Raw genomic sequence first — 16196 nt, 5'->3', positions numbered from 1 at the left:
GATTGGTTTAAATCCCAGGTATTCTACTTTTTAATATATCGGTGCCCCACCATTACAAACTCAAAGGGTTTGTGATACTGGGTAGAACAGAATAATGCAGGTCAACAATTGTTTTGAAACAATTATGGTTCCTTATTTGTTCATTCATTGCACTAAGCATCACACATAACTGTGTCTGTCTTCCTGGATTGTGAGTGACTGAGTTCTTGCCCAAGTAAACAAATGTTCCTCAATAAGCTGACTGATGCTTTTGGCTCCAGATAAAAAGCCCATTTCTTTCTCTGCAGCGCTGTTCTTGCCATGCTTTGCAACAAACGAGTCTTTTAGATTTAAAGTCAAGTTCTACTGCCAGTTTGTTCTCTGCTACAGTAAAACACTTCAAGAAATAAGAACCATGCAAATATAACTTTGGTTATGGTTGTTGTTGTTGTTTAAAAAAGGGGTGTGGTACATACATACTAGTTCTGCATTCTTGTGCTGACTTGTTTAATATGAAGTCGCCGCTATTTAAAGATTAAACCATTTTTTTAACATCTTCACACACAAATTCAAATAATCTTGGCCAGCTGCCAGCAAGCTTTTGAATGTTGGCCAAGACTGGAGGCAACCAAGAATGCCTGGAAATAATTAATCGAAATAGATGGTACCAACTTCTGAAATGCTATTTTCTGAAAATAGCTGTTGCCAGAAAAATGACAGATAGCTAAGCAGCATATATATCAAAAGTAAGCAACCTGTTTATATAGGTTTAAAAGAAAATTCATTTGACTGGAATAAGTCTAGTGTTGTGCTTATCTAAACCTAAGAGAAAGTAAAAATTCAGGATTACTAATTCTTTATGTCTGTAGCTTCTGACATTATGGCCCCAAGTGCTGATGAAGGAAATCTGTGAGTTTTAAACGTCCTATGAGCCTGTAATGTTTCACCCAATTCTTGCCAGCTAAAAGTACACTTCATATTGCAAAATAGATCACCTGCTTTGCATGCAAAATATCCCAGGTCTGATGCTGCAGTTCCAGGTCCTGGATATTGGGTAGGAAGACTCCGCATGACCTTTACCTAAGATGCTGGAATGCCGCTGCCCGAAAGAAAGCTAGATGGACTATTACTGCATGCAGTCGACCAAAGGTTTACTCAGTAACTGATTTCATGTGATGATACCTTCTGGAACTTAGAGATGAAATAGAGGATAAGACAGGTGCTCCTCTGAGCTACTAAATGCTAGAGAATAGCTAACAAATAAAACTAATTAGATTAGTCATTATTTGTCCATACTATGGTATGAACAAACTGTATGTATGTATGTATGTACAAACTATAGAGGTGATTATTTCCGAGGCTTCAGTTTGAACACCATATTTTACCAGACTCTTGTGTATTGAGCTAAACACTTGCTAGGCATTAATGTTTTGATGAAAAGTTTGAGATGCTTTTGTTACTGTTCTGTCACAGGCTTGTGGCCTCACATCCTCTGGGGCTCTGAAGCAGATTATTCTGAGGAATAGATAGATGGCTCTGTGAGGAGAGGAAGGACAATCACTTCTGCCTTCCTAATTTTAGTATTTTTCCCCTTTAGGTGCTCATTTAGGGCTTAAAAAGGAGGAGGAATAATTGGGAGGCTATTTATGTTAACATCCCAGGAAGGAGAAATATTTCCAATGCAGATGAGTTGTGTATGCTTTACATCCATAACAAAACTATCAAGTGCCATTTTCCAATGTGAGAATTCCCTTAGTCTTTTGAGGTGTATTTCCCTCCTCCTCTTTAGTTTATATTCAATACAATCCACAAACAGTATTTATTCAGAGTTAATTATGAGGAGGAAAATCAGTATTCATTATGTAATCTGCCTAGGAAAGTCCTTGTAATAACTGCCCTTTGCGTAATGCAAGGTCGCTTTTTAATGAATGCTGAAAACAGACCAGGGAAAAGATGAGGGCTTCAAATAGGTGTGGCCTGCAACAAAATATTCCAGTGTGTGTTCTTCTCACAGGTGTGTCCTGTTCAGAATTCCTTCTAGGCAGCCATGGTTGCACCTAGCAAATAATTCTGTTCTTTCCTTTCCACTTTTGCTTTTACAACGGACAGGCAACATTCTGTGGCTACTGAGCATGCTCATTGGGCTGGCTTTGGGTGGGGGCAGAATTGGTCAATAAATTTAATGTATGTCTTGGGGTTCACCCAGGTATACAGTTTACTCCCTCTTGTTTCTCTGTAGTCCTGTTTTGACTCTGTTTCTGTCAGCACTGACTGCTTTAGCTAACTTCTAAGAGGGAGAATTAAGATACAATGCACATGCAATGCACATAGTTCAGTGGACAGAAGCACAGTGTACAACTGCCTACACTCAAACCATTCTTACAAACAATATCAAGTATGTTCTCCATTTATTCATCTCTGTCTTCTGGTACTACTTCAGAGAGAAACAACTTTGGGGCTAGTATTTCATATCAACTGCATTAGGAGGTTGTGTTTGGACATAGTGATAAATTATGGGCTATTGTTGAAAAGGCAAGGCTTGTGCTTGAATGATCCGCCTCTCCTATTTTTTCTCCAGTGTAGCCAAAGAAGGAAACTCTTTTCATCTAACCATAGTTTAGCCTTACGTCTGAAGCTGGAAAAACTATGGTTAATCTTAACTGTGGCTTATTGAAACAAGTCAGCAACAAAAAAAAACCATAGGTTAGCTGCCTTCGGACATAATTATGCATAATGAGTTGGCCACTGAGTGGCTGAAGAGTTGTGAAGTAAACAAGCAAAACAGTAGCTTATCCTACATTTTTCTATATAAAATGCTTGAGCTGACTTACAAAGTAAGATTAAAATAATTTCAAATACACATAGCTTGTTTAAAATATACAAAATACATATTTGAAACCATAAAATATTAAAATTAAAGAAGCTGGTTTACAATAAAAACAGGTTTTCATGCTTAAAATATATAGGTAATTTTAATATAGTCCCTAGATAGGAGTAAAGACTTTTATTGTTAGGTTAACTTTATATGCCAACTATTCTGTAGTTGTTGTCAAAGGAAGTTGGAATCCACCTTATAAGCTCTTGCAGCGACACCCATCCACAAGTATGCACTAAGCTCTCAAATTTCAGCACATGTGCATCACTTTTCAGTTAGCTTAGATCCAGGTCCATGTAAAATTGGTAGAATATGGATGTGTCAACGGCTTTATTTATTTATTTATTTATAAGTCCATCTTATTTGTGAGATCACTTTCTGACAGGAGCTGCCTTTTTATAGAAAAAAATGAATTATTGTGACACCTTCAAACTAGGAATTTTATTAAAGTATAAGCTTTCAAGAACTATAATTCCACTTCATCAGATGTCTATACCAGAGATTCTATAGTTACTGCTAAAGAAAGCTGGCACCTGACGAAGTTGACTCTAGCCCACAAAAGCTTGGGCCTCATCAAAATGGATTCGATTTGTATTCATTGTAGCTCTGGGGTGAGCTTTCCATCACAGAAAGGGTTTCTCCTTGCACAATGGAAGGTTCACACCCTCTCTTCACCCATGTGCCCCCTAAATCTGTTTTAGAGGTTCCCTCAGCCCTCTGGAGCAGATTTGAGGAGGTCATGGGGCATGCAAGAGGGAGGAGAGGGAGGAAAGTCCCATTGAGTAAATGGAAGTCATTCCACTCACACAATTAGGCTCTTTTGTCTTTAAGCTGCTACAAAATGCTTTGTTATTTACTGAAACTATAGAGCAAGTTTATTATATGAAGTTTAAGTTCCACATCAAGAAAGTTGTGGAATGCCCCGTTGTTCTAGTTCCAGAATTTAAGTGGCTATTAGTAAGCCTGGAGCTTTATTTCTCAAAAATATTGTTTTTCAACAAAAGTGAGCATGGCTGGTGTCTCACAGCATCTTTCTGTGGCATTTCTCATTTTCTAGGTCCAAGTACCAGGTTGGTCAAGATACTGAAACTTTCCACTGATGGGTTCAAACACCAAGAGGTGGTTTTATCAGGACCTTATATATAAAGCAAAATTGCAGGCTTCCACCCCACTACTGTGTAGCCCCTTTCAAGTGTGGCTTGCTTTATAGCTTTTTGGAGGGTTCTTCCTCACTTTTTCCATTATCTTCCAGTCTGTGTTATGGTGTTCCTCTTGAATTTCACAGCAGGGTAGTGCTGGCTATTAATGTGCTTTGGGCTGCTCCGTGCATAGGCTGGCCTATTCTGCATCTATGCTTGTTAGCTTCTCTAAACATTGTGACCAATTTGCCTTTCCTCTCAACTCACTGGGTTTTTGCTGCTTTCTCTTCCATCTTCTGCTTCCCTTCTCTCCCTCCACACTTTCTCGCTGCCGCTGTCGCAGGTTCGGCATGCCTAGTGGGCTATAAAAAGACACCGCCACCAGTCCCACCTCGGACCACCTCCAAGCCGTTCATCTCTGTCACCGTGCAGAGCAGCACCGAATCGGCACAAGACAACTACCTGGACAACCAGGACCACAAGAGCGAGGTCAACAGCCAGTCGGGACTGAGCAATTCCTCGGATAGCTTAGACAGCACCAGACCACCCAGCGTGACAAGAGGGAGCATTGTGCCTCCTGCCAGGGAGCCTCCCGAGTTACCCCAGAAAAATGCAACCTTGAAGAGCGACAAGGGGACCCTGACAAGTGAGGAGCCAAAGGTGGAGAATATCCCCAAAAGGAAGCTGTCATCTATAGGAATACAAGTATGGAATTGTTTGTTCTCATTAGCACTAGAAGATGTTTTTAATGTAACCATTTTTACATGTGCATCCTTGTTTCACTGCTCTGGCATCTGTGCCCGCTTGGTGTGCCTCTGCTGAACTTTGACTTTATAAAAGTCCAGGGGCACTTGAGAAGGAATTAATTAAGGCATATATAGCGAACAGGCCTGTAGGAAAATTCTTCTTTGATAACCCCACGTATTGGTAGCACCACGAGTCCACTTGTTGAAGCCCATAAAAGAGAGGTGCTGACAGGGCAAACATGCTAAAGAATCACAGGGTTCAGCCCTATCCTAAGACGTGCATTGTGCAATTGAATCGACTCAGTTCTAAATCAAGAGAAGTTTACCTTATTAAGAAAAATCAATTTCCTATATGCCACACACAGTGTAGTAAACCTTGGCTGTTGGTCAGTAAGATTTCGACTTTTGCATGGCAGATGTTCTGACTGCAGAATTCTGCAAAAACACATGCAAGTTCAAATATTGTGGAAGTGGCATACTAAGTACTTAAACATACATTTTCATTGGCTTTCTGTCAAATAATGATTCTTTGGTTCCTGCATTTCCTGTAAATTCACAGGGAATCTAATGGCATTGTTAAAGGTCAGGAATGCATGCACTGCTGTACGTGATGCAGAAAAGAAAGCTAATTTGTGGAACATTTAAATAATAAGTAATGTTCTGCCTTCTGCTGTCAGATTTCCAGAACAGCTATGCATTCCTTCCTTACTGGAAGCTTTGCAGTTGCTTCCGATGCTGATACAAAGACTTGTGCTCACCCAAGTAAGAAAGTACCTGAGTGCAAATCCAATTGTTGTTAGCAGGAACAGATTAACTTCAACAAATACATGTTCTTTACTGCACAAAACCTTTTGTGTGTTGGTCTTCAAACAATGAGTATTTCTAGGTTACCCAACTTATTTATTCAGAATATTTATCAACTGCTTAATAAAAAAACCCCCAACTATAGCAGTGTACAACAAGATACAAATATGAAATCTTACACAGCAAAAAATACAAATAAAACAGATCTGGCAGAATTACACAGTGGCCAGCAACATGCTAGAAATGTCCAGGGTAAATGGAAACGTTTATAAGCAGAGGCTGCAAACACAGTTTGTGCATGTCTCATTACAGGAGGAAAGAGTATTCTCCTTTTTAAAATACGTTTTCTGTAGAGTAGATGCTTCTTAAAGCAGAGAAAGCATACAGTTGTTCACTTGTTGCAAAGGATCCAGGCACATTACCTCCAGGCTTATTTATTCATGAGATCATTTGTACCCTGCTTCATCCACCTAAAAGGAGCCTTCAAGAGCAGGTTAGCAATAGTGTTAAAATAAAAAAAGCAAATATTAAAGCGCAAGCATGAAACAACAGTGAATGAAAACACAGGTTCAGTCCCTGTACGGGACAGCTGCATATTGCTGCATTGCAGAGGGTTAGGCTAGATGATCCACAGGGGCCCTTCCAACTCCACAAATCAATGAAATCTCACCAAATTTAGCAGCAGAAAGACAAGTTAGTGCTTCTGTTGTGAAGATACTGAGATGTTGGTTGTGAAGATACTGGTATCCCAGGCACCCATTGGATAATGCCTGTGACATAATAGAACTGTCCTATGTCCCCACTCCATTTTATGTTAACACTTAGTTGGCTTTTTAAAGAATAATTTAAATAGCTTATGTAATAGTACAATTGCTGTATCACAACTGCAGAAGCACTTGTGTAGCTCTTTACAACAGGGCGCTAGCAAAGCTGCTTCTTTCCCACACTCTGTAAAACACTCCACCATTATTATTAGTTACCTGCACCTTTTCTTCACATTTCACACTGGAAGCTTGAAACTGTGTACTTCCTCTATCCTGCATCAGTCACATCCCTCTGAGATATGCTGTACCAACTCTCCTTTCCTCTTTTTCCCCGCCCTCTGCCTATTTACAGTACACATGGGAATAGTTTTGTGCTCCTAGAAGTGCACTGGCACAAATATGCGCTCTAGAGGAAAACTGTGTTGGGTTTAGATAGCCAAAGGTTATGCAAATTCATATTGGCTAAAAGCTGCTGGCATCTTTGAAGCTAGGAAGTTATCTCCGCCTACAAGGCATAACACCAGCCTGTGCTATACTGTCTTTTTCACACTTTATTTGCATTGCTTTGCCTGCTGGGAGCTTTGATGCAGTCACTTCGCCTTCACCAAAAGCTCTTTAAACGGAGCTATAAATTGTTGCATTTCTGAGGCCTACATCAGTTCTGAGTACTACCTTGACACTGATTCTTCCTTATGCAAGCAATAACTTGTGTTCCCTCTGGGTTGTTTGTTTTTCCCCATCCCATTCCCAAATACTTGGTGAATAGATGGGGAAATGCTATCTTTAAAATGTCCTTTTAAGAGCAGCTGTAAGTATAATATCAAAATATTAAAACCTTTCCTTTATTATACTCCAGCCACTTAAAACCGTCTAAATAATATGCAGCAGAAGGATAGGATAAATATGGCATCTTTGTGCCTTCTTCCTAATAGCAAGTTCACCTGGCGTCTATACAAGAACATTAGTGGTTCTTGTTTTTATCCATAAACTGCCTTGAGCCCCGTCAGGGAAGAAGGCAGGGTATGAATAAACAAATAACTGTGTAATAAAGCCAATATTCCTATTCAGAGTTCTCTTTTGCCCCATCCCAGTGCTTCTAAAGTTTCCTCTAGGATCATTTCATCAGGAAAGTATAAGAAAAAAATCTTAAAAATTAAAAATAGTTTAAAATTTCACATCACAGATGCATAACTATTCAGTTAAAAATCCCTGACTAAACAAAAATCTACTGCAAATGGCAACAGCCTTGAAATTAGCTTTAGATAGGATGGCACTGGCCTGGTTTATGGTGCCAGCAGCCTCGTTTCCCTCCCTCTTCCTCTCCCCATCTCCATAGCGAAAAAGGAAGAAAAGAAAATGTGCTGCCTTTTGATGTGTGGTGTCTGCATGACCAGTGCATGTGTGTGTGTTTGCGTGCGTGCATGCCTCCTTCCTTCAAATGTGAATTCTAGCAGCAAGTTTTTGTGTTTTTGTTTTTTTTGTTTGTATCTTTTTGTTAATAAGGTTGACTGCCTTCAGCCAGTGGCAAAAGAGGAGCCCCCTCCATCAGCCACCAAATTCCAGTCCATCGGGGTACAGGTAGAGGACGAGTGGCGGTAAGTGGAAGACGCAGGCTTTTTTGAAAAAAAACCTCGTCCAGCTGCAGTTTCCCATTTTATAGTTTAGTTCCCTCTTTCTTTTTTCCTGCTTCAAATCACTGAGCATTGATGGGTTTCAGAACCTCTCTCAGTAGTAGCATGTTGGCTGAGTAATGTAGGTGAATCATTGGAAACCTGGAATAAAAAAATAAAATAAAAATAGAACTGGAAATGTAATTATAGATGTGTGCCAGTCTTTTTGTTTGGATGGCCTATTGCAGTGAGCAGGCAACCTTATAATTTTGTCTGTCTGCATGTGTGCGTGTGTGTCTGTGTGCAGAGAGGAACGGGGCAAGGAAACGCAGTTCAGCTGCAGGTGCCCTGAACAAATGCAGATCGTTGTGTCTGTGTGCCAAGTAACGAATCGGCCCTCCCCAAGGGCTGCTTCCTCTGATTCTCTCTCTTTCCCTCCTTCTCTTTGTAGCAACAGCCACTCTCACAGCATGTCAGCCAAGCAGGATACAGATTCTGATTCACAAGAACCGAACAACTCTACCTGTAAATCACCTGAGAGAAGCCTTGCTGATTGTCCCCCATGCAACAACTCCAACAGCCTTGATGCCAGTACGAGGCAAACAGCCATGCCCTCCCAGATCAAGAGAAACCTCTCCTATGGAGATAGCAATGACCCAGCCCTAGAGCCTTCCTCTCTTCCTCCTCCGGACCCCTGGCTTGAAACATCCACCAACACTCCATCAGAACCTACACAGCCGGGAGCTTGCCGAAGGGACGGGTATTGGTTTCAGAAGCTGCTGCAGGCGGAGACTGAAAGGTTAGAAGGATGGTGTCGTCAGATGGACCAAGAGACCAAAGAGAATAATCTCTCTGAAGAAGGTTGGTATGGATAATAAACTGACTCTGGTGGTAAAGGAGATTTCAGTCTGAAATGGTGAAATCTTTTCCTGGCACAGTGTTCATGAATGAGTGTGAGGCTGGGCCCAAATAGCAACTTACTGAAAGGAACACTTCGTATTTTTTTACTGGGGATCTTGTAGAGAAAGTGGAGAGCCTTGTTCAAATTCTTTTTTTCTTCAATATTGTAAGGGCAGTAGCAACAATCCGTAGTTTCTTCAGATGTGTTTTCCACTTCATTGTTTTCAGTGCTACTATGGAGAGAATCTGCTATTTAATTTTCCTTGAGTTCACGTTTAGCTATGTCACTCCATTCCCTAGTCTGAGGAAATTAAAGTGTAAATGGAGCCTGAATGAGAGTGCTCTCTTGAGACCTTTAAATGTGGCTGCAGAGTGGGTAGACAGAGGACTTCAGCGTCATTTTTTTGGAACACATCAGGGATGTATTCAAAAACTCCACGTTTTTATGTGTGACTTAAAAAAAACAACTAAAACACTGCACCTGGTAAAACTGAAATGAAGTCAGTGTTGGGTGGAGATAGGCTAGCAAATAGAAAGCAGTTGCTCACAAATCTGTGATGAGGGTAAATTGCGCTCAGAGATCTTGGGCTCTTTGATGGTGTTGTGTCCTCAAATGCTATGGAGGGGCCTTTGGGAGAATATTAAATAAGGCTTCTCGCTATCCCTGCTAGACTTCACTAGCACTGTATTACAAACAAAGAAACTGGCAGCAGTATGGCTGTCTGCCATTCCCGATGGTGGCTGCTGTACAGGGTATTGCTGTTGGCAGTAGAACAAGGGCTAACAAAACATGCCCTCACAAAGGAGCCATGAGTCATTTCTAATGGCTTGTCATTAATGGCTCTGAATGAAAAACACTTTGGTTACTGAAGGGAAAGGAAGATAAATCTGAAGGACAAAAGGAGCCACTCTCACCTCAAATATCCTTATATGTTCTGTTTTTCAAAGCACTTCATCTTCTAAAATATACCTTTCTAATTCAGTCTTAGGCAAAGTCCTCAGTGCAGTGGGCAGTGCACAATTACTAATGTCACAGAAGTTCCAGCAATTCCGTGGCCTCTGTGACCAAAACTTGGTGAGTGTGGAAATCTCTCTAATTGCTATGAACTGTGTCTAAGCGGAAGGAGTATTTGGTCACTTATTAGGCTTTTGCCTAGGAAGTAAAAAATGTGGCAATGTGCCTACAGTTCTCTTCTGCCAAGTACCTCAGTGCAGTTTAACTCAGCCCTGTTCCCATCCCAGAGAGACCCCTGGATGAGTTGTCTCTTCCCCGGTACCAATCTACATACAACCATAGTGTTAAATGGTGTTTTTTTTAAAAAAAACTTAAAACCATATGGTAATGTAGATCAAAGAGGATATGTGAGGACATTGCTGTGATTGAGGCAACTACAGATTTGACCAAGTAAACCAGGAGAAACAAAATATATTAAATTGTACTTGAAAAGTATACGGATATGCAGCAGGCAATTAAGAGTTTCCAATGTTGCAGTGCAGCGGAGGGGCGGGGGGAGAGAGAAGATAAGTTTCCGGCTTTAGTGCTATGTTGAATGCAGCCAGCAGATTCAGAAGTTTCCACGTGAACTTAAAAACAACATTCAAGTCTCATCTTCAACATTAACTCAGAATTGCTGTGCAAGTGTACAGTAGAAGTTGCAATGCTGTGGTTTTTTCATTCACATTCTCTTTTCTCTCAGAACCCCAATTCAAATCCCAGGCCCACAGCACAAGACCTTGCTGGTTTTTGGGATCTCTTACAATTGTCCATCGAAGACATCAGCATGAAATTTGATGAGCTGTACCACCTAAAGGCTAATGGCTGGCAGTTAACGGAGCCACCGGAGAAGAAGGTGAGCATGGAGCATTATAAAGAAACGGTGCTTAGCAGCACAAGTTCAGGTGGAGCATTTGAAAAGAAAAGAAAAGTGGCTTGGCAATGTAATGTCTCTGGTCTGTGCTAGGTAGCTTAACTTACAGCATAATCCTAAGAGGTTTCTTGGAAGTTAAACCTGCTGCTCTAACCAATGGGATTTGCTTCCAGTAAATGTGCCTGATCAGTTTTTGTTTTATTGTTTGAGTTTCAAAATTCACACACACACATTGCACATGCTTCCAAGGCAGTTTACAAAAAGGAGACCAAATACAAAATATAATAATGTTGCATATACTGGGGTCCTCAGGCATCTTGCAAAATTTAGAGGTGGTTGTAGAAAGTTTTGATATATTCCCTGTTTGCTGTTAAAAACACGGACTGCAGGAGTCTGTGATTTCCCCTGACAAGGGGGAAAAATAGTAGAAAGTGTTTAGACCATTCTGAAATAGTCTAAGAAAATTGGTGTAAAAATGCTAGATTAAAAGTCAGATCCTCCTGTCCAAATCTCCCCATGTTTCCCATCTCATTTCTGATCTGTGCTCCTATAGGGTGCACAAGGCATAATTGTAGCACTAGTGAATGTTATAAATGGATGCTACTTTACTGCAAATAGTCTATTTAAGCCCCAATTGTATTTTCTCACAGTTGTGAGTCAAGGGAACCTTACTTTGTGAATTCTAGTGGTTCTAATACCAATACTGAATGTGTTCACATTGCTTACCAGCATTTTTTTTAAAAAAAACCCGAAGCCTATGTGCTGAATAACAGCCTAAATTCTTGGCGCAGAACTTTGATTGCAGATAAAACTGTTGAGGAAGAGAACAGATCTGCCTGCAGTTCCTTTTAACATTTTGCTGTTCTTTTTTCCCTGAAGGAAGAGAAGAAACCGCCCCCTCCTGTGCCAAAGAAGCCAGCCAAACCTAAATCCCAGCTGAACCGGGACAAGGCCTCTGACTCGGTGGATAAACAGCGCCAGGAAGCCCGCAAGCGCCTCATGGCAGCCAAGCGCGCTGCCTCAGTCCGGCAGAACTCTGCCACCGAGAGCGCGGACAGCATTGAAATCTACGTTCCCGAGGCACAGACCCGTCTTTGAGCAAGGGGAAGAGGAAGAAAACACACTCTTTTTCATGCCATTAAAAAGGAAAAATAAGGTTCACTAAATTTAGTGCGATTTATTTGGTCTAGAGACACAGAGCCAATCGTACAAAGGGCTCCCAATTTGGCTATCTCTCTGTCTGTCTCTCTCTTCTTCTTTTTTTCCCCCCTCCAGCTTTAAGTAATGAAAATTTTGAAGGAGAATCCCTTCCTGGTTCTGTGGTTTGGGTTTTTCTCTCTCCCACCCTGTTTCACACTGGCTGTGGTGTGGTGGAACAGACTCTTGGAAACACAGCCCTTCAGACTTGGAACTGCAACCTTTTTACTTGTTCTATCTAAGGAGAATTATTAGCTTGTTTACATGAAATGGACAAAAATTGAAACAAAGCCTTGGGCACTTGCCATGCTGCGCTTTTTTCTCCTCACTGTATTCTTTCTGTCTTCCCCTCCACAAAGTCTTTCTTTCCCCCCTCTCTGCTCTCGTTCTACTCCTGCTCCTAGTTTTTCTCCTGTTCTGTAGTTCTTAGCTCCCCTTTCTTTGTCATCCTTTTTCTGCATGGTGTCGTTTACTGTGTTAGAAGTAAAATCTTCCACAGAGCTCCAGAAGAAAACACCCTGTTCAGTGTGTGCTCTTGTTGCACTCTGCTAGCGAGCAGCTTTTTTATTTTATTATGTATTGTTTTCCCTTAGAGGTGGGTTGGGAGTAGGTGGCCCGGGGTGGGTGGCAGTGGGGCTTTGGTTTAATTATGTAAAGCGAAGGTGAGATCTGTGGGATGTAAATGGAGTTGGATGTTAACACAGCCTGGAAGCAAAACAAGTGCAATAAGATAGTTGTTGTGGCCTGTGCACACTCCCTTGAATGGTGCTGCAACAGAAAGATTTCCCGCACAGGGTGCTCAGTCAGATATACAGCATAGATTCATAGGTTCCCCCCACATTCTTCTGTTCTCTTTCCTACAATCCTCCCTCCCTGCAATTTTATGTGTGTTTTTTTGTGTGTGCAAAGATCTGTGTATAAGAAAGCAGCTGCTACACATGGGGAGGGACTTGTATCAAAGGGGTGTGTAATATTCTCCAGTGGAGGACAATGGCTTTTGTACAGAAAATCAAAGAGGAGGTAGCTGATGGAGACTTGGCAGTTTGCCTGCCCACCTGTATGTATGTGTACATATGCACATATACACTTAGTAGGATCTGTATATTTAACTCGTACACACACACACATGCACACATGCGTACCCATTCACACATGCACGCATTCAGAGGGTGTCTTTAAAAAGCACCTCGGTGAGGGTGGGTGTATGTATAGCATATATTTTTACATGTACTATAGCTAGATGTGTGTAAAAGTGTGTGCAAAAATATATACCCTGCATATTTTCAGGTTCCTCTTGCCCATCCCACCCCTCTGTGTCCCAACTTATTTGGGGATGCTGTCATCAACCTTCAGTTTGACCCTCCTCTCTTTCTCCTCTCCCATTTTGGCCTCATTTTGTGGAGCCAGGAGTCAAATAGCCAATTCGAACTTTCTCCTCTGCCCAACACCTTGTGCCCCCTCCTCCCCCCCCACCAAAAAAGTGTGCATTTGTCTGAAAGCTGTGCACTACCATTGTGGAAGATGATAGAAGTTGTTCAGGTGGTCAAAACTCCAAAGGAATTTTATTCTGGTGCATTAGTAATTTAAGGAGGTGATGATAAAACGCTACAACTTAAATCATGTCAGTGAATGCTGTGTACAGTGTCTATGCATAGAGAGTGTTACAGATTTCTCCAGCTGCCCACATAATGTGCATTTTTGTAACCTGTGGAAGCTTGGCCATATAGACCGTGGCTTCAAATCAAGCTTGATTTATTCCCCTCTTTTCCCTTCCCCTACCTCAAATGTCTTTATAACAATGGTAGACAGTCCTTGACTGACTTTTGAAACAAATGGCTGACTTTCACAGTTCTTTGTATTAAAATTTGAAATGTGTGGAATGCTACTTGTTTTACTCACGTTTCCAAAGGCAGCAATCTCGGGAATTAGGCAGGTAATTGCTTGATGGACTCAGTTGCTGGTGAGTGTCTTTTAGCTCGGAGATTCCCGCTTGAAGTCAATGGGATTAAACGTTAAATCTACGTACATCCACCTTAATTGGTTTTTATGGACGGCAGCCTAAGCGACCTTTCACTTCCCCTGCCTCAGTGCTGCTGCTTCTAATTATGTAGCAGCAAACAAATGTTTTCCCCCCACATGTATACATAGAAGAGAACACAACTGATTCCCTGTTCTCTGGCATGTCTACCCACACAACCCATGTATTTACCACATTTGTCCTTTTTATATCTTAGGTGTATTCAAAAAGTGTTTTATGTGTACACCTAAAAAAGGTGTGTGAAGTGGCTTCAGTCTGTCGCAATAAGAATAGAAGTGGTACTGGATTCAAAAGACACTGTGAAGGAAGCTTGAGTCATGAACAGAGATCTCTCCGGAGGTCTTCAGCTTTGCTAACCATAGGTAGGAAATAGGTGTGGGCTTTCATCTAGTTGGTGGGGTGAGATCAAAGCAACAGCAGTTGGCTGGTTTTACAAGTGACTGGATTTCAATAAACCTTCACCTCATTTTATAGCTCTGAGCATTCTTTCTTCTGTGTTTTTTTTTAAGTAGTGTAATTAGTAGTCACTGCTTCTTGAGCTGCAAGACAGCACCGAAAGATGGATATCACTTGCATGAAATGACATAGAAGCATAAAAATTATTGCAGTGGCTGGATCAGTGTAACTGTCAATTGTCCTTTGCTTTGATAGACCTCCCACCTCTGCAGGAGACTTCTTCACCCAGTCTGAGGAAAGTGCTTTATGTACAAATTAGTTTTACCTAATAGAGTGACAAGGTAGCAAATGACCTACGTTTGGTAGTTCATTAATACTACCCTCTTCGTGACAGAAACCTTTGCATCCAGGGATGAAACAATTGTCTTTCCAGACACCCAGATCTCTACAGTATCTGCAGGGGACAGAAAGCAGGGGGCCCAGTAGGTGGGAGAGGGAGAAAAACAGCAACCTTGCTTCTGGAACACAAACTTCCAAACCTGTTAAATTTTATTTGCGCCTCTGTGCGCCATGAAAGTTAGCAGCTTGGTTAAATGGAGCTTTTAAGACTACTGCATGGGTGTAATGAAGTTGCAGCCAGTGCCTGCCCTCAATCAGGTGAGGCCTGTTAAGTAGATTGCAAAATTCATTTGATTCAGCTTTCCTTATATTGGTCCAGTCTTCTCTTCCCGCACCATGCAAAGAAAGGAACAGGTTTGGTCCCAGTAACAAGGCTAGGAAGATGGTTGTGACATACTCATCCCTTCTAGCAATAGTTCTGGAGAAAGATGATGGGTCAGTGGGGAGTTTTCCCCTCAAGAAACAACCCAAAAAGAACCATCACTGAGATGCCCCTGTTTGGTGAAACTGCTCCAAAAATGCTTCTATAGTTCTGATTATCTAATAATTCTGAGGATGTAAAAACCAATGTCCATAGTGCTTTGATCAATAACATGATTTTGTTTTTCCAACTATGAAAGCAAAAAAGGTGACCCTCCCCCCACCCCAAAGTGATTTCACCTGCTTCCCTTAGTTTTATAGCTGGTGGGGGGGAGCAGGAAGAAAGAATTGCTTAGCCCCATAGTGGTTAACTTTGTGGCAATATTTTTTTAAAGAAAATGAAACAAAAAACCTTGTATCTAGACCCTGTGGCCCAACGTCTTGTAATGGGAACCTTGCTGCCATTGTAAACGACAGTAAAACAAAGAAAGGTGCCTCTTTTGTGCCCTACGCCTCAGTTTGTGATCTTTACTCTCTGAACTCCATTCTAGAGCAGGCAACCAGATACAACAAGTAAAGTGGGGGTGGGGAAATCATGTTTCTAAAAGTAAGGGTTTTAGTTAGATTAGGGAATGTTTTTTGTCACCCGTGAGGGCATGACCAAATCAATCATTAATAATAAAATAAAAATAAAAATAACCTTGGTCAGAGCATTTTATAAACTCATGTTTATGGACTTGCATGATACTCTAACACAGTTGGGTGTTCTTTTTCTCCTTTTTTCCTATGGATATTGTAATACCAGAGTGTAAACTCAATTTGGTTCTGCATATTACCCACTTGAAACACAGGAAGCCAGGTAAGAAGTGCTGCTGTAATCTTCTCAAATGTAATTATATCTTTTTCCCTACTCCGACTTTGAGATCATTTTATTGGCTAAATGTAGCATTTCCAACTGTCTCAGAACACTCTCAGAAGAGCTTAGTTTACAAAGGATGACAACTTAGCTTGTTGCTCTTCTTCAAAGAGCGGTGATCTTTAATATCAAATGTAAGAGGAATAGGAAGTAATGGGAGACCCTGAGTGATAGTCCTGAGGTTGCAGAGCAGAATTATGTTTTG

General features: G+C 41.2%; 1 protein-coding gene across 5 annotated transcripts in view; it reads left to right on the top strand.

The window, feature by feature from the left end:
* DLGAP4 (DLG associated protein 4) overlaps window positions 1-14400 on the top strand; it is a 331911-nt gene extending 317511 nt beyond the window's left edge. For 4 of the 5 annotated variants that reach the window (XM_082225879.1, XM_082225880.1, XM_082225882.1 and 1 more), the window contains 6 exons: window positions 4337-4698; window positions 7811-7902; window positions 8369-8778; window positions 9801-9892; window positions 10515-10667; window positions 11565-14400. In XM_082225879.1, the coding sequence (XP_082082005.1) occupies window positions 4337-4698; window positions 7811-7902; window positions 8369-8778; window positions 9801-9892; window positions 10515-10667; window positions 11565-11783 (1328 nt within the window). In that variant the 3' untranslated portion in view covers window positions 11784-14400. Of the gene's footprint in view, window positions 1-4336; window positions 4699-7810; window positions 7903-8368; window positions 8779-9800; window positions 9893-10514; window positions 10668-11564 lie in introns of those variants that run through there. The other variant, XM_082225883.1, reaches the window with a different exon arrangement.
* The last annotated feature ends 1796 nt before the right edge of the window (window positions 14401-16196 follow it).

Source organism: Podarcis vaucheri (genome assembly GCF_965113315.1).
Source record: "Podarcis vaucheri genome assembly, chromosome: 6".
Taxonomy (NCBI): domain Eukaryota; kingdom Metazoa; phylum Chordata; class Lepidosauria; order Squamata; family Lacertidae; genus Podarcis; species Podarcis vaucheri.
This window is presented reverse-complemented; position numbering and strand designations above follow the sequence as displayed.